The sequence below is a fragment of the Hesperophylax consimilis genome, chromosome 7, assembly GCF_061612785.1.
Source record: "Hesperophylax consimilis isolate HC1 chromosome 7, BYU_Hcon_1.0, whole genome shotgun sequence".
In the NCBI taxonomy this organism is placed as follows: domain Eukaryota; kingdom Metazoa; phylum Arthropoda; class Insecta; order Trichoptera; family Limnephilidae; genus Hesperophylax; species Hesperophylax consimilis.
Window position 1 is genome coordinate 22,935,913 of NC_142842.1, and position 19,214 is coordinate 22,955,126.

General features: G+C 35.0%; 1 protein-coding gene across 2 annotated transcripts; it reads left to right on the forward strand.

Annotated features, from left to right (window-relative positions):
• The first annotated feature begins 3,565 nt into the window (after positions 1 to 3,565).
• On the forward strand, positions 3,566 to 19,160 carry LOC149422501 (major facilitator superfamily domain-containing protein 12-like). 2 transcript variants are annotated; one of them, XR_016302422.1, is made up of 10 exons: positions 3,566 to 4,027; positions 5,789 to 6,058; positions 7,200 to 7,407; positions 8,793 to 8,877; positions 9,462 to 9,644; positions 10,354 to 10,539; positions 11,937 to 12,048; positions 13,451 to 13,601; positions 14,811 to 15,015; positions 17,602 to 17,735. XR_016302422.1 is itself a non-coding variant. In XM_089633838.1 (10 exons), exons 2-10 carry the CDS (start codon positions 5,797 to 5,799, stop codon positions 17,787 to 17,789), a joined length of 1,482 nt encoding a protein of 493 aa, XP_089489964.1. In that variant the 5' UTR covers positions 3,566 to 4,027; positions 5,789 to 5,796; the 3' UTR covers positions 17,790 to 19,160. The 2 variants fall into 2 exon arrangements, 1 of the variants encoding a protein (XP_089489964.1); XM_089633838.1 differs by having other exon boundaries at positions 14,811 to 14,917; positions 17,602 to 19,160.
• Positions 19,161 to 19,214: the final 54 nt, after the last annotated feature.

Below are 19,214 nucleotides of genomic sequence, written 5' to 3' on the forward strand. Positions count from 1 at the left end.
TTTTCAAATCATTCAAACAAAATGACAGTGGTTTATTTATACACGCGGGTTGTCATTTGCTGCCGAAATACTATCATTTCCGTCGAAAATATTGCGTGTTAAAGTTGTTCGTGATAAAAATACAATATAAGCCAGTATAGTGTTAGCGAGTTACAAACATATTATATTCAACCTACCTACGTAAGTTCAAGTTTAAAGTGAATTAACAGTTTTAGGTTATTCGTTCGGTTTTTTGAACAATGCTTGATACTTGACATATGTCTTCCTCCACAACGTATAAATGTTATTTATTATATCGATAAACTTATTCATGTTATTGATTAGTGTTATCCTGTATTATCTTATTGTTTTGGTGAAATTAAAGATTTTTAAACATATGTAACCATGAGTTCATGAGGCTGAAAAATGTCGGAATTTTTCGTCGTACTGTCGGACAATCATGTTTTGGAAATTTTCTTCAGTGTTTTTGCAAATTTCTTGTCATTTTGGGTGTCTTCTTCTCAGATTAACAAGTTTCATCTTAAGGAAATGCACTGTAAAAGTTTATTTTCTTAGTCAGATGAACCTTGCCCTTGGAAAACATTTCGACATTTTTCTGCTTCAAGGACATTTTTATTTTTACAATAGTTTTTTTGGGCTAGTGAGTGAATAGAGTAGGCTGAGAGCAATTATGTTGTCTATGGTCGCATATTTTTTTAAATGGCCTTGAGTTTCCTCTACCTTGTCTACTGCTCTGCTCCGCACGGTAGGTACTGCTTGTATATCTGTGGTTAAGTACTGTATAATTCTGTTGGATACAAAAAGCCGGAAGATATCGATCTAGAGAGTGGTATATTTATGTAAACCACTCTCCCACTAGAGATGCTCCATCTTATATTCCTGTTTCGGTGACTTTGCTGTCAGATTGATATGTCCCTAGGTATCTACGTGATTTGAATTCACAGAACGGCTAAATTGAACACGTGCGCTCGCATATGTCTCCGTAATTTTACACGCAGATGGAGGCGGTAGTTCGTATTATTGGACCTTTAATATTTAGTGTATAGATTGGCCGGCAACCGCCATAAAAGAATTATAATTAAGAATAGTATTAAGACTAGATTTAAACTAACACTCAACCTTAAACACTTTTTTTAATAAATGTTTAAAAATTTTGTAACTACGTAACTTCTTTTTTTTACTCGTTCCTCCTTTTCTTTTACATGCATAGTGTTAATATTAAACTCCCAAGTATAGTAATAACAAGAGGATGCTATTTTTCAGAGGAACAGGTTATTTTTTAAATCATTTTTTTTTTAATTTAATTTAATCTGGATTGCTCGAATAATCGGATCTGCCGTTGCCGCTTAGTGAGCACAAGGGAATTATTTATGTTTAAAAAAATATCGTATTGCGTCTTTGGTTATCGGGAGATAGTTAAGGTTAAACGCAACGGTCGTTGTATTCTACGTGTTCACAGATGGCGTTAATTAATTCATTTTGTTTAAATACGCTTTTGCAATGTATTGCTTTACAGTATTAAGACAAATTATTTGTTTGCGCCCTCATATACGCAATATGAATATGAATAAATAGTTTTGTCCATATAAAAACTCAATTCTATCGAGAAAGGCATACAAATACAATATTGGATTGAATCATCGGTAAAATATTGTATTTGTGTGCCTTTCTCGAAAGAATTAAGTCTTTAAACGAACAAAACTATTGATTCATATTCATATTGCGTATATACGGGCGCAAACAAATGATTTGTCTTAATATTGTAAAGCAATACCTTGCAAAAGCGTATTTAAACAAAATTAATTAATTAACGCCATCTGTGAACACGTAGAATACAACGAGCGTTGCGTTTAACCTTAACAGCCCGGCCTAAGGTTTGTAGAAAACGTATTTAACAAGGTTAGCTCATCGAGAGGGTAAAGCGGTGATTGGCTAAAAAAAACGTGACGGGAATAGAAGCCCATTTTTCACTGGAAGATTTGACTTTACTGCAATACAAGTGGCGTCAATCTACTGCATTTGGAATAATTTATTTATAATGCGTTGGTAATATTATTAAATTAAAACTAATGTTCGAAATAAAAGGGGAAAATCCCAAGAATATTTGCAGTGTTACTTATGCATTGATGAGGTAGAGTAGAAGTTATTTGTTAGCACCTAGAAAATATTACACTTGAAGACATTAAAAAAATTCAAATTGCAAATCCCATTTAGAAAATTATTATTACTCTAAGCGAGGATATGACAGAGAAGTGTTGAGAATAATTGTATTTATACAAAGAGTCGCACATAGTGGTAGATACTCTCAGCATCACCTTGATGAAAGTTGAGAAAGATCACCACTTGGAATCGAAGCATTGCTTGAAATAGCTTTAGTCGTAGTCGGTGACCAGGTACGTCCACACCTTCCTCCTCCTCATTTCCTTCCCCTTACCATACTGAAATAGCTTAAATTCTTTTCATCAGAGCTAAATCAAATAGAACTATTTATTTATAACACAACATAATTATATCGAAGTAAGTCAAATTTCAACAAATGTACAAACTTACAGTACGTTAAAAGATATACCAAAACTTATGTTTAATAGCTGTCGTGTACCCGGCGTTGCTCAGGGTTATGAAAGGTTTTAAGTAAAGTTCTAGTGTACCTGGAAACTGGGTGTAGTTTAGTTGGAAATACATAATATTATTGTTAAGATTTCAAAAGTATTTGTTTCACTTGATCGCGCCATGTCTTACTCGGGCGTCCCCGAATTTTTCTACCTTTCATTACTGTACACCATATTGTAACTGTTAAAAGAAAAGATTATATCGTGTTTAATTTGTCCTTGTGTATGATTCCAGTGCAGAGTACATTGCCTTTTCTACCATTCGCTATTGTACATCACATTGTTATCTACTGTTAAAAATATATAGTCTTTAATTCGACTCCGTATCATTTCAGTCAGAGATAATGCGTTAAGTCTTTCTTAGGCGTCCCCGACTTATTCTACCATTCACTACTGATTGCCACATTTTTTTATCAACTTTAATTCGAGTAATATGTACACTCGGCGACCGGTCGGTGGCCGAGTTGACATCGCGCTTGGGTCCCACTCAGGCGTAGTGTGTTCAATTCCTCGGCCGGCTAAGTCCTCCATCACAACACAAGCAACATTTTCAGCTTTCTGTGGTGGTAGTAGGAGATTTTCAAATTTTGTCAGGTTTTTCGTAACCCGGGAATGTTTGTCTTTCTTAAAAAAAAAAAAAACATAATAACGAGGAAATTAGATTTACCAAAAAATAGTATTACATTTTATACCTAGTTAAAAGTGAAAGAGATCGTTCCTTTCGGACTTCCAAACTGGTCTTCGAGTGACGTCACGAGTTTGCAGCGGACCGAAGCGTTTTTTTTTTCCCGCAAAGTGCCTGTATGAGTCAACCTTGTTAAATAAATTTCTACAAACCTTGAGCCCGACCCGTGTGTGGTTTATTTATGTCCGGCCCCAAGGTTCGTTTTCTATGAACGGCCCGGTCTGGCTTTTTTTAAATGCTTTTGCCAAAACTGTGATTGGCTAGAAAAGGTCTTGACCACGAACCGTCAGTGACAGTGACAGATGTTATAAACTTCTATAATATTGTTTTTGGTTTTGTTTGCTGCGTGTCAAAATTTGACATGCATTTGACGTTTGTAATAAATTAGTACTTTATATAGCTATAGCGATCGCGTTTGAAGTGATCATGTTTACTCAGTTATTATCGGTCAATAAACGCCGGAACTGATTGTCATTTAACAGACTGATTATATTTGGTCAAAGGGTGGAATGTAGTATTGAATAACATATATCTTTTGTGAAAAGTTCCATTTTAGCTTACTCATTTGAAGTGTTTACGTTCCTTCGACTAAATTAATAACAATCGGTAACTTTTAACCGATGGTACAAGAATAGTGATAGGTTTTTGCACACTATGCAACTGTTTTGTTCTATAATTGACTGTACATCCGCCGCGAGAAGTGTTTTCGCGTTATTATAACAGATCCGCATAGGTGAGTCATATCAATTATTTGTTATTTTGTTATAATAATACTAAAGTATTTTTGTTCTCCAGAGTGAGCCAGTCACTGTTTCTATGTTTGGTTATATTTTGAATACTTTGGATATAAAATTCGGCATAGTTACTATTATCAGTGAACAGTATAATAATTTAACACCGATTACATGAATCCATCTGGTTACTAATATTTACTTGTTCCAGGAAAGTATTAATTACATTACTGTAAAACCATAGCTAACTTCTGTAGCTGATATTTTTGTAATGCTCCACGGTTTGACTGATTTTTTTCGGCATTATTTATTTTGTGCTAATTTGTGTGATTGCATATTTATTATAATTTACTATTTTTTTTTTTTTTAAACCTCTATTATCGGTAAACTTTTAGAACAGCTGGACTCGCTTACTACAAATATATATTAGAAAAATAAACCACTTTCATTCAACTTAATTACTATAAAAGACAACTATTTGCACTTGCTGGGAATGGTAAATACTGCATTTAAAATTACAATTGTGTTAAATTAAAATTTCGTTTTGTTTGGGCTGACCGCCATATTAACATTTTGGTATGTCACTATTTCTGATATTTCGTATTAAAGATAAAATAGGTTTTAGGCAAGTTTTTTTTTACTTAAAAAAATGCACATTTTTGGGTAATTTTGAAGATTCTTTAATATATACGTATGTCTACTTGCATTGATATCTTGCTGAGTGGTGCGGTAATGAGCGAGAGGGTTACGGGGTTTCACACATCGTAACACGATGTCAGTTGTAGCCGAAGATCTGCCGGCTATAAGCTGGCATCTGTTTTATGTGTAGACTATCTTTTTTCCTCAATTTCAGTGCTAACCAGTGGAACGCCGATAGGTCTCTGGAAAGCATGCGAGCATTCTAATATGATCCTTATTAGAATAATTTGCGATGCGATTTTGACCTTAATGCTTTGAAAAATTGTATGAAAAACAAAATCAACATCGTTTGGGCTAATAAACCGTTAGGTTCCACTAATATTTTTATGTTTTATGCTCCGGCCGTCAACAGGTTAATACTTATGCCCATGTGTCCATATGTACTATTAATAAAATGATTTACATTAAGTAATAAATATAAACTACTCATTCATTACCAACTTAAAAATGACACAATCCTAAATGTGTAGCTCGAGGAAATTTCTAGCACTGTAAGGGAAGGGTTGAAAATAATAATAAAGGCGAGGTAACAGTAATTTCTAGCACTGCAAGGGAAGGGGTAAAAATAACAATATAAAAGGTGAGGGGTAACAGTAATTTCGCACAAAATATGCCATTCAAATTAGCGCAAGTTCCAGAGTTACTCTCAGAATCGCCCTGGTGAAAAACCACCAATTAGAATCGAAATGGCTTTTGGGTATAGAGGTAGTGGTGAGGAGAGGGAGGTGGTTTGGGAGGTACAACCAGGTAATTTCCAGCACCAGGTCATTAAGTTCTGGTCTAAAGCCATTTCAAGGTAATTATTAGTTACTAGCTGTACCCCGTCACAATAGCGTGTGTTGCATTTACGTCCAACATATGACGATGTTTTTGAAAAACAGATTCTTTTTACCTGTCACAGGTGACATCTACATAATATAGATATATAAAAAACACACACGTATTTGAATGCAGCATTGTGTCTAAATTTCAAAGCAATCAGTGAACTTTTGGAGATTTCAGATTTTTAACAAACAGACATTAACATTTTTAAATATACAGGTGGACAATTGTTAATATTCTAGGCCCAGTGATGGAGGTAGAGCGCTCTATCCCTAAGCGCGTCCAGCTGGCGTATGGCGTGGGCCACGTGCTGAACGATGTGTGCGCGTCCATGTGGTTCAGCTACCTGCTGGTGTACTTCCAGCTCGTTCTTGGGGCGGGGGCGGCGCGTGCCGGCCTGCTACTGCTGATAGGGCAGCTAGCGGACGCGCTGGCCACACCCTTCGTGGGGTACCATTCGGACACGGCCGTGCCAAGCCGCTACGGCCGGCGGAAGAGCTGGCATCTGTTTGGTAAGTTTATAACTAACTTTTAATTTAATTTTTTTATTAGATTATATGCCAAAGTTTGTATGTGATGTAAGCATAACCACTTGAGCGATAGCCACCTAAATTTAGGTAGATGATTTAAAAAAAATTTATTAATTATAAATTTAACAGTCAAATTTTTTTTTATATAACCTAAAAATATGGGGTAAATGGTGAAATGTAGGTGGATTATTTGTCTTAAAACCACAGTAAAGCAGCTCATATGTTCCCGTATTCACATTTGGAGGTAAAATATTAATTAAATTGAATGGCCGAATCGAAAGCCGAACACCCAGAAATCTCTATCACTCAAGTGGATAAAACATATATAAGCATCACTCCGTTACCCCGCAGGGGTAAGCAGAGAAACAGCCTCACGACTGTCTCGGAACACACTCTTTGCTTTATTCACATTTTTATAATGTCTCATACATACTCTTCTGTTATTCTGACTCTTGGCATGACCCGATTCAAGTATTTAATTCATTTAATTCTAACTCATTATTTTATGATGTTCTGTTTCATCCGGTTAATGTTAACATTGTACTTGAGTGAGTGGTTGAGTTCATAACAAATCTTGAAGGGATATATAGATACAAGGAGTTTCATACACATACCACGAAACTTTGTGGGAATCTAAGAAAAAAAAATTGTTTTGGGTTTGTTGAGAAAACAGCGATTTGCTTTTCTCAAATTATTTTTAACCCTTTAATGTATGAAGAAAAGTATTTCTTTTTAAATATTTCAACTGATGTCAATGGAAAAAGCGCCAGGCTCAGAATCTTTGACCTAATTGCTTGGCGAAATTTTGATTCCTGGCCTTGATTACTGGTGAGTGCCGAGTGCCGGTCGATCACACGTACCTGAAAGTTTTCTTCACTTTCCAAATCACATAAAAAATAAAAGGTTAAACATGTATTTTTTCCCCTTTGAGTTGCTACAAAATGTATTTTGTATATTATTATTAAAATAATGTTTCCTTTCACATTATAATTATTACAGATTACTGATTTAATTTTGAAATTTTTAGTTTACTGTGCTAAATATTTCAATGTGGACAAAATACACTTATTGTTATTTACGTTGGTCCTCATTTAATTTTTGTTTTTATCTGTGTTATCTACAGGTACAATCTGCGTGCTAGGGGCCTTCCCCTTCATCTTCTCCCCATGTGTGGGCTGCGCCAACACGCACTGGGGTGCCCAGCTCGTGTACTACGGCGCCTTCGTCATACTGTTCCAGATAGGCTGGGCGTGCGTGCAGGTGTCCCACCTTGCACTGATCCCGGAGCTAACGTCCAACCAGCACCAGCGCACGAGACTGACGGCCATCAGGTGCGTACGCACAGTCAATGCATCCAACCAGAATAAGAGCATGGCTTCCTGCAAAATTTTGCTGTAAAATTCTGTATAAAAAAAATTGGTTATTAAAAGTACATATTGTACAGGAAAATGGGAGATAGTTTCCACGGTAAGACGGTAAGCGCATCCGTTTTTGCATGTTTGGTGCTAAATCATTTCTATCTCGATTTGATTCTATTCTAACTGAATTCTAGGCGTAGATACATTACGCTTTGTGAACCGTGGTATTTTAAAACTGTCTAAAAACAGAATTGACTATCTCCAACTTCAGAGAGGCTGGGCCTGCTATATCACAGGACTAGGGATACCTAAAGGCACCTTGTGTGTAAGGGCGTGCCGTGATGGATTCCCGACCTGATTAGGGCAAGTGAAGGAAAATGAGATGAGGTCTAGCCCTAGATATAGTATCGTGGGTAACTGGCCAAAATATTACCAAAAAATCGCTGTTTTGAGAAAACAAGCATTTAAGTTGTGTACTTTTTGATCAAATTGCATTATGTGTTGATGTAAAAATATGACATTATGATGTGTGTTTGTTTATGAATATCTTTTTCATTTGTGTTTGCTTGATTTTTACAAACAGCCAGTTTTTTAAGTTTATTTCCAAATTGGTAGCAATTACAGTCAAACATGGTTATAACGAGCACGAGGAGACCGGCTAAATTTGCTCCTTATAGCCATTACTCGTTAAATCCAAAATAGGTTTTTAAAAGTCGTATGTACATACCTACCTGGCTCTACTATCAATATATTCGCAAATGTACAATATATTTTCAAAATGCGAGTAGGTATTACTTATTAAAAAAATAAATAAGAAGAATACACATTTATTATCATGTTTTAAAGATTTCGTTTTCATGCTTCTCAATTTCCTCCTCAAACAACGCATTATTGCTATCATAATCTGGTTCAAGGCTTCCAAGAAAATATCACTAAATTGTCCTACATATGAATCAGACAGTAACTTGTGTGTATTGTTTTGATTGTAAAACCTCGCTTGTTATTAGTTTCAGTTGTAAAACAAATATTGGTAATAATGTTATTATCACTACCTTGTGCTTATTGTACCTACCGCTTGTAAAATCTCACTTGGCATAAATTTTCTAGCTTTCAGGATCATTTTGATTTTTGGCTGTAAGTCACAAACCAGTGAAATTTATATTTTATATGACTTGGTGTGTTCTGCCAGTTTATAGAGCGTAAATAACTTCATAATGCTGCTTTATTAAGTCAAATGTTATATTTCCGACTTAACATATTTTAGCAGTATGACCGTGTTGCACAGGCAATGCGTTGTATAGATTCCCTTATCTTAGTAAGTTTCTGTACTGATGTGATCTATTTCTCTCCCGTTACAGGTACAGCTTCACCGTCTTCTCTAACGTGGTGGTCTACCTGGTCACTTGGCTTGTCCTTCATCTCGATGACGGTTCTACACAACAGGTATCCCCTATAGTACTAGCCCTAAATATAATATTACTAGAAAATTACTTAAAACCACTAATAAGCAAATTCGCTTTGAAAACAGTATTTGCAATTCATTTTCCCTCAGTTGGTTATACATAATAAGTATGTACATAGTGATATCCAGGAAGCAAGACATTTTGGTCACTGTTGCCATGTCATTGAACTGAGGTCACTTTAACCTTGTACATTAACAATATTGTGTTATGCTACTGCAACTCCACACACGATAAATCACTTCACAAAAATCGGTTCAATTAAATGTATTTATTTTCACCAGAAATCTACTACTAAATCTAAACTCTCTTATAAGGTTTTCAGGGGACCAAATTCGCTTCCGGTCCTCCGTCCTCATCGTGCTCCGATCCTCCCCCATTCAGTGTATCCACCTCTTCCTCGGTTGGCTTCTGGGTCGCTTCCACTGGGGCACCTGCTTGATTATAACTTTTGGCATCCTATCATCTGGCATTCTTTCTATATGTCCAGCCCATCATAGTCTTTGGGACTTTCAGAATCTTGCAATAGTCATCATTTTAATGTGCATATATGTTTTTCTGTTCTAGATTGGCCCCCATGATGCTGGAAAGTTCCAACAGGTGGTGTACACGGGGCTGGCGCTGGGTGGGGCCACCTCGCTGGTGTTTCACTGCCTGCTGCGGGAGTCCCCCGGTGCGCCGCGGGCCCCGGGGACTCCGACGGGGCGCGGGGGGCACGCTCAGCTGCTCAGGCGACCTGCCTTCTACCAGGTCTCTATTCTTAACATGTTATTTTTGTGGGCCCGACTATTAAACTGCCAGGGTTCTCTCTCCTTCGTAAGACGTGGATCTCATCAAACCGCATGCAGTCACACTCACTGTACTTATATGATGCACAATCGTGGCCTAATGAATTGTGTGAATGTGAACATATTGTAGAAGAATGTCCCCTTCATCAGTATAACATCTGTGCTGAAGCAAGTGACTGCCTGGATTGTCTGGATAACCTCAACATCCCACTTTAACCTCCACAAACTCCTCCACCATACGAAGAAGAAGTCTGTTCTTAAGAATTTTTTCGGGAAACAAACTGGTTGATTTTTTAAGTAAAAATTTTAAAAATAAAAATACATTTGATTAGACTTTTTTGTCATTTCATATAAAAATATTTAATAAAAAATTCGGGAAATTTTATCAATTTTTGTCAGAACTTTTAGTTTCACAGAGGTGAACATTTTAATTCTTCTGTGGTAAACTTCCAGATTTGAATATCAAGTGTGGTGTTTTCTCTTTCTAACAACGTTCAGATGATATTTCTCACCATGACAGTAAGGTAGATACAACGATTTCTATGAAACTGTATGAAAGAGAACAAATTAGCCTGAGGTGAAGTGAGCATTGGATTGTGCATCAATGAAATTTAATACAATAGCTCTTTCTACAAATTTGTGGTAATGTGACACGTTGGTTGCATTTTTAGGTGGCCATGGTATATATGTGCACACGTCTCAGCGTGAACCTGTGGCAGGCGGTGTTGCCGCTGTACCTGCACAACTGCCTGGTGCTGCCGGGCGCGGCGCTCGCTTCTGTCCCGCTGGCCTCCTTCCTCGCCTCCTTCGTGGCCAGCCTGCTGGTGCGCCGCCTGAACACTGGTGCCGGCCGCAAGGTAATATGGTGTTACTGCATGTGGCTGTGGTGTACATGTGCAATATTTTTGCAATATGATTTTGCAATATGAACTCGTCTCATTCCATCTAATGTTACTATTATTACAGGCTTATTCCATTTCAGCCAATAGAAACAGAGCATTTGGTCACGTCATGAAATGGCCGCTTACTTGATTTGTATGGAAGTTGCTGTCAGTTGTTATTATGGCATTCCGAAATCAACTAATTCCAAGACAGTTGGTTGCAAAAGAGTATTATTCGAAGATTGTGTTACAAAACAGACTTGTTCAAAATATAAATTTAAAATACCTTTTTACTTTTCAATATCTTTATGTTTCAAATCGAACATTATTAAAGTAATATATTATGTACTAAAAAACAAACAGATATGAATTCACCTAATTTCTTACCTATACATATCAGTTTTTGTGATTTCCTAACAAAATATTCAGATGGAATAAGTTTTGCAAACATACCCCTCAGTTAGTCCATATCAAAATTTTCAGTTAGAATAAGTTTTGCAAACATACCCCTCAGTTAGAGTCCATAACAAAATGTTCAGGTGGAATAAGTTTTACAAACATACCCTTCAGTTAGTCTATAACAAAAAAATTTCTTCACCTCCAGAAACCAACCTTATTTGATTACCTTTTTTGTTATTTTATTCAAATTGTACATATGTACACACTTGAACTTTTGTTATTTTTACAAATATTTTTTTACTACTGAAACTAATAACAAGCGAGATTTTACAACCGAAACAATAAACACAAGCTACAGATTTATGTGATGGACAATTTAGTGATAGTTTTCTCGATAGCCTCTAACAGGTGATGATAGTTAATATACTTACTCGTATTTTCATAATGTAATATTATATATGTTGGCGAATATATCGATAATAGAGTGAAATTTTGAACGTAGATAATTTACGAGGTTATCTTTTTATTATTTTAATCGAATAACTACAAAAAATAGTGAAGACCACTGAATATTGAAATGAACGGTGACCGGATAACTCATCAAAATGACAATTCAATACACCTATAAAAAGTGTTATAAAGTTATGAAAAGTGATGAAAATAAACTAGGTTAAATAGTTACATATGTAATCTATTTGGTTTCATCACTAGTAATGACTTTATATCACTGTTTAAAGGTGTGTTGAATTGTCATTTTTAGGAGTTATCATGGAACCGAAATGAACAGATGGCACACATATTATACGGCATTTATGTATGAGGATTGCCGTAGATAGATCACATATCTGCCGCTGTAGTGTTGATCAGGTTATGTTCATTCACTGGGTGTGTCTCCATGTAATGTATATAAACTATTCTGTCTGTTGCTATTAGTAGGAGTATCTGACTAACCAGTTATTGTTGTCTGTGTGCAGTGGGCCTACTGCGTGGGGTCCCTCCTAGCCAGCGGGGGCTGCGTGTGGCTCTTCCTGGGCGAGGGACCCTCCTACGCCACCTACGAGATATACTGTGTCGCTGTCCTCTTTGGTAAGTGTAACCGCTTGTGAATCCAATAATACAGTAATATAACCAATAATTTGGCAATCTATTCTTTAATTTTACAATCTACCCAATAATTTTTCAATCTAGTCAAAAAATTTACAATCTTTCCAATAATTTTGCAATCTAGCCAATCTACCATATTACTCAACAATAACTTTTTTTTAATCATTGAAGACAATATTAGCGATTTTCAAATAAAAATTTGAAAGAGAAAAATCCAAAAAGATACGGTCGCATCTATAAAAAAATATATAATTAAAAAAAAATTAAGACAATGTATCTCAGCAACTTAATCGATTATTCTGCAATATAATCAGTGACTTAAAAATATAAAAATAAAAATAGAGTCAGGGTAGGGATGATATCCCGGGCCAATTCGCTGATGTGATCCCGAGGAGTCCGAGGTGTAAAGCTGGACGTGGTAAGTAGGTCCGTGGCCCATAGTGGCGCGGTGAAGTAACAGCGGGGCACGACGCGGGGGGGCCGGCCAGTCGGGTGGCCGGCCGCCTCAGTAGGCAGCAAGCAGTCGCAGAGCTCTCAGGTTGGTCACTGTTGTAACTGCTAATTGATAACTGACTGAGTACATCTCGATGCGCCCGTTTTGTAGTGTCCAGTGCGTTGAGAATTTTCAGACTTGTAAGTAGGTGTGTGCTTAATGCTAGCATTGTATCTATAGAGTTCTAGCTACGATGAGTTTTGCATTGGCGAACGTTCCAGAATATTCCAGTAGCATCGCTATATATTTATTACACAATAATACTCTGAGATCGAACTCGAAAAAAATACAAATTCGGTTAAAGAGTCTCCAACGTTTCAAAATAAAATCACGGAAGTCCACTGATCACAATAGTAAAAAAATGTCAAATACATTTGATATAATATTATATAATAACAACACAGTTAAAGAAATGCTGAAGTCCCAACAGCTGGGAATAAAAAAATGATTTATGGGCTTCTCCACTTGAGTTTATTGCTTCACAAGTATCAGCTAATAAATTATTAAAGTAAAATTCAATGATCCTTGTATTTTATTTAATTTTTGGACAGAGAAGAAAAAAACACCTATCGTCTTTGTTTAAAATTAATTTATAATACCTACTTCCTTGAAAAGAATTTAGACTTTTAGCCATGTTTTGAACCAGTGAGCAATCCATATTATTTTTTATATTATACTGATACCTATCCGCTACACAGCAAAGCAAATATGACAAAGAAATTAGAAGTTTCAGACGTGTTTTTTGTACATGAAGTTGAAAAGCACAACGTCGCAACATAAATTTTCTGTGCACGCCGAAAACAATGTGTTAGTATTTATGACAGAATAATGGTCAACAAAAATGATATAAATACCATTATTAGTAAATTAATCAGTTGAGTTGTGTTCCAGGTTTGGGGGGAGCCGTGATGCTGGTGACCTCTTTGGGGCTCACGGCCGATCTGATCGGCTCCGCCACGGGGACCTCGGCGTTCGTCTATGGCGCCATGAGCTTCACGGACAAGCTGGCCAATGGGCTGGCAATCTGGCTCATACAACACCTGTAAGCAAACTGCCCTTATTAGCCAGCTTACTAACTCTCTCTTGGAGACTGTGATCCCCACTCCAATATCCACTTGTTCAATTATCCAGGGACCGTCGATATTTCAAAAATTCATAATGACAACACCCAACAATGTGACTTAGATGAGATATCGTCGGTTTATGTCCAAAATACTGCCAAAGAACCATTTATCAAAATGTTCAGGAGGGACAAAAACCTTTTAATTTCATCAATAAACATTTAAAATTAAAACAGCGTATTTTGTGAAATAGCAACATGTCACTATGCTTTGACAAGGTTCTAACTGACATTTTGGACCAAAATGACCTTTGAATAGGAAGCTGTTTCTTTAGCTCATATCTACATCCAAAATAATTTTTAAGTCATTCCGTTAAGTATTAATTAAGTTAGTAATGTCCCAAAGTTCTCACATCAGACTCTTTTAATTTAAATTTATTTTGACAAGGTTCTAACCTTCCTTCGAACCTCGTTCAACTGACATTTTGTTCCAAACATATTTGGTTTCTAACTGTCAGTTAAGAACAAAATGTCAGTTGAACAAGGTTCAAAGGAACGTTAGAACCTTGTAAAATGAAATATTGTGTCCTTGCTGGTCAAACAAGGTTCTAACTTCACAAGTAGTTATGTTCTAAAATCTATAATATACATCCGATTTACAAAATTTCTTAGTTAATAATGATTAATTAATTTTTACCTTATTTACATGTAAAAAAATATTTAAAATTGTTATCTACCAGTCAATCAGTGAGAAATAGTTAGGATGCAGGCGAATTCTCAAGTTATTGTTTTAGAAAATTATCTTTTAATTACTGTCTGTATCTGTGTTTTCTCCTTAAATAAATAAATAAATAAACTAAAATACGAAACATTAGATCAAACCATAAATTTAGCAATTGTTATAGACCATATGAGAAATTGACATAGTATGTAATGTTTGGAACCCTATAAATCAGAATAAGGTAATGTTCAGTTACAACCTTGTCAAACCAAAGTGTCACAGTTACTGTAAAAAAGCTTGTTTTTAAATTTGAATTAAAAGTAAAAATAAAAAATTGTGTATATTTTGTGAAAAACTTTTGTCAACAAAATGCTTGCATATGAATTAGGATGAATCCTACGTATGACTAAGATATTCCTGTATATACTTATATAGTTATTATTACTTATTATAAACTACGTTGGTTGCAGGTCAGAGGGAGCAGAGCCCTGGTTCTACCGCTGGGCTGTGGCGCTGGGTTGCGGGGTGCCCGCCCTGGCTGCTCTAGTTGCCCTCCTGCCGTTGTCCCCCACGCTCGGTGCGTCCCCCCAACGTGGCCCCCGACACCACCTCCTTAGGCCCTAACCACCCCACCCCGCCGTCAAGGCTTATAAGTAAAACTGAACTGCACAAATGGTAACTATATTATGGTTTGCCAATTTAATGTAGAAACTTAATAAGGGAACTGAAAATTTTCATTATTTATATATAACGAGTTTCGCTGTTTTTGGAACAATTGTAGGAGGCACATTAAGATGTGAGGTTATGTTTGACTCCCAAATTTGACAATTTTACAGGAAAATTGGCATAACTCAATTTAAAAAAATACATATTATTTTTTTAACATTAACTTCACACAGGAGGCCTGTGTTGTCTTTGGGGATGCTGTGTTGGATATGAATAATGTTTTGCACAAAATGTGCGTTTCTTCAATGTTATTTTTATTTTGATCATTCTCGTCAATGATTTTTTTGATATACAGGGTGTAACAGGACTCGATGACAGACGTGACAACAGACTTGACAACATACTTTAACCAGTGACCTTATTTGGAGTGAAAAATGTACATGTCATTTTTTTTTTAATATATAAAAATTATAACACATTAGACGATAGCTGTGCCTTCAATTTTTTTTCTCTATTTGCTTGTTCCACTGTAAGTAGAATGTTTAAAGTTACATTATTTTGCCTTTGAACCATCTTGGGTGTTGCAGCGCCCTCTTATTTTCTACATTTATTTGCCAAACTATAGTATCGCCGTAAATACCTCCTTTTCTGTTTTCAATGCTATATACATGTGCTAAATAAATTGAAAATATCTAAAAAAAAAAACCTAAAAACATCTGGCCATTTGAGTTGTAGTTGTTTTTAAGTAAAGAATATCCAATGACGAAAAAGTCAGTACACGTACATGTCCAAATTTTGGGCAGAAAATCAGTTTTACTTGTAAGCCAATCATTCAAACAATTCAGCCATGATTAAATTTTCAGTTACACAATAAATATAAATTTTGTGTAATATGAATTATTTTATTTCATATGTTGTTTTGTAATCCTCCAACTACGCACTGAATTATATGTTTTATTATTATGTATTATCTTATGCTTAAACAAATATCTACTTTTATCTTTACTATGCTATGTAACGGGTGGTTTTTTATGGGTTTGTTTTTTAAACTGGTAACACTTTTTACAGCGACAGACGATAGCTGATTTGTGCTCAGTTTGGTTAGCCATTTCACCGTTTTCAAGATTACTAAGTTTTTGTTCCCCAATTGAATGGCATTAATATGGAAAAGCTCGCCGCAATCAATTAATTGAAGTAAACATTCGATGATCGCATAATTTCGTGTTATGGACCTGTGAATTGGCCTCCAGGATCGTATGAATCATGGATTTTTCTTTTGATTATTTTCTGTGGGGATATGCAAAGTCACTAGTCTACGTCAGTAAACCAGAGACGATGGACGACTTGGAAAATAGCATTTGCCGATATACGGCCCCAGCTGCTCTAAACTTAAACTTCCAGATTGCGCTTTATTTGGGCTAGCCGAGGTGCCCATATGCTCAAAATCATATTTAAACACTAATGGCATAAAATTATGTAATAATAAAGCCAATACCATGGCCATTACCACGATTTTTATGTGTTTTATTTCAAATTTTAAAGTTCTATACCTCTTAAAAAAAACACCCTTTATAACTAAGATTTCGGCGCTAGGCATTCTATTGCTTGTTATTCTATCCTTATGAATATCTTATTATTTGTCTTTTATTTGCCTTGTATTTTGTATATATGCATTATCTGTCTTGTCTTTTCTGTTCTAGTTTTGTGTTCCTTGGATAAAACTAACTATATTTACTCCAAGTTAGTTAGTTAGTATACTAGTGATTTTTTAAACATTGCCTGTGAACAGTTTTCCATTATTTCCATTTGGGTCGGATATTATTAATTTCTAATGTTTCTAATTTTCTCTTATTCAATAAATCAAAACCAAAATTTATTTTAAAATCAAAGATTTGTAAGTATGTAGGTACTTAAATACCTACCTACTTAATTATCAATCATATATTTTACGTAACATTTTGTTTCAAACAAGTAATTACAGAATTTGGCCAAAGAAACATCACTATCTCAAAGAGAATTCTTTTTTACTGAACCACTAAAATGGCCACCATCTTGAATGGAAACAGAACTTAAAAACAAATTTACATTTGGACTAAATACAAAATGATTGAGTTGAAACAGGACTTCGCTAAACTATTGACCTCAGTCAATAATATCCAATGCCTCTAGAAATTTTTGCTCATTGCTAATTTTGTTTCGTATGACACATTCAAAAAAATAATATATATAACAATTATGCTCTACAATACTAGTTTTCACATTTTCATTACCGAACAACAAATGTTATTCTATTAAATTGTAATAAGCCGTCAAGCTTAACATCATGATAGTTGTCCTCTTCTGCTGATCACAATATGTTCAAAAGCTGAAATGGATTTAGAATTGGCATTTAACAGAAATATTTTAACTGTCAAAAAAACAAAATGATGCTGAATGACTATTTGATGACAATGTTACATTTGAATTTCTGTGAAAGAACCCGTCCTTAGGGTTTTTATAAGTTAGAGACTTACGTATTGTAATGCGGAGCAAAGACGCTCAAAATGTTTTAATGCTTAATTGGTGTATTTTTATGTAATATTGATTGTATTACAGAATGTGGTGAAAATGAGGTTCCAGAGGAAGAAAAAAATGTGCTGGAAGAAGAAGAAGAAGAGAAAGAAGAAGAGGATCAGAGAGTGGTGGATAGCAGAGAAGAAGTAGAGGAACGTAATAGAGTGGATCCTCCTTCAGGAGAGGGGGGCCACCCTCACCCGGCTGTGATAACTCCAGCTCAATTTTAACTAAAGGCACACCGCTAATAGCTCCATTGTAACCTCGCCCTCTTTCTCATAAATGTTGCATGAAACAAAAAGAGAAGTTGCAATGGAGCTATCAGAGGCATGACCAATACGGTTACACTAGGCTCAATTGTTAGTTGATAAGTAAAACGACATGTCGATATTTTTATAAAATACAAAATTACATTTTAATATTTACCTCGTTATCAAATTATTGTTAATTCAAATTATATTATCAACGTTAAGTGATCAACTTCACATTCCATTATTTGACACTTACGTCCATTCATTTTATCAAAGATGGCAGCGGAATTGGTAATAAATAATTGTGTATTACTGTTATTTATTAGAATACCAAATTCTTGTGAAAGTGTTGCGCAATCTAAGATCTAAGCCAGAGGTTCCCAACTTTTTTGTGGCCATTTTTTCTCCCAAGTATATTTTCCTCCAATATTTTTGTTAGGAAAAAAGAGATACATATTGTATTTTTCATTGCTTAGTTCTTTGATTACGCAATACTTTTACAAAAGTTGATTGTTTATTGTTATCAAGTTTCATTTATTGAGCTGTATTTTAATTTTACGATTTTCTTTTATGCATTCAGTAATACATATTTTTATTCAATTTATATTATTGAATTATACAGAACAATTTAAAATAACAATAACAAATAATAATCTAGAGAGTCCTTAATGCAGTTTAGTAATACAATGTAGAGATTAAGGAATGAACAAATATTATGAAGACATTCTTCTAAAAATTATTTAATAATATGTGCCATACAATATATAATATCGGCCGTGTTTTGGTCAAAGGCATTATTCCACACTTTTGGGGCAAGCAAAAATAGGCTTAGTTGTTTGAACGTTTGTGAAATTTCATTCCCAAAATTGTGGAATTAAGTCTTTTATCGAAACTCTCGACTGTGTTTTGGTCAAAGTTATATTGTATGTATTAAATAATGAATTATGTAACTTTGATGAATTGTCAAATGCTGGAAACTGATCTGAGAAATCATAGATTGTGATCTCATTGTATTAGGTAAATAGCCAATTTTACTATAATGCATGCAATATTATAGTGCCGTTTTTGTGAAAAATCTCCAAGGGCATTTGAAATACCTATCTTATTAAAAAGACAAGTGTAGTGTTTAAAAGATCATAATTATTTAGTGGAGTTACTTATTAGGGGAAAGAGTACAGTAGAACCTCGAATTGCAAGTATAATTTGTTCAGGAAACGTGTTTGTAATCCAAACCTCGTATATCTAAGCAAATTTCCTCGTAACAAATACTGGAACTAGTGTGATTCTTTTCAAAACATCAATCTTAAAATGATTTATACAATAATAGCCACATATATATATTATGTATGTATATATACTTTATATTTTGTGAAATTATTTATTGAGGTATATAAGTAGAGTCTA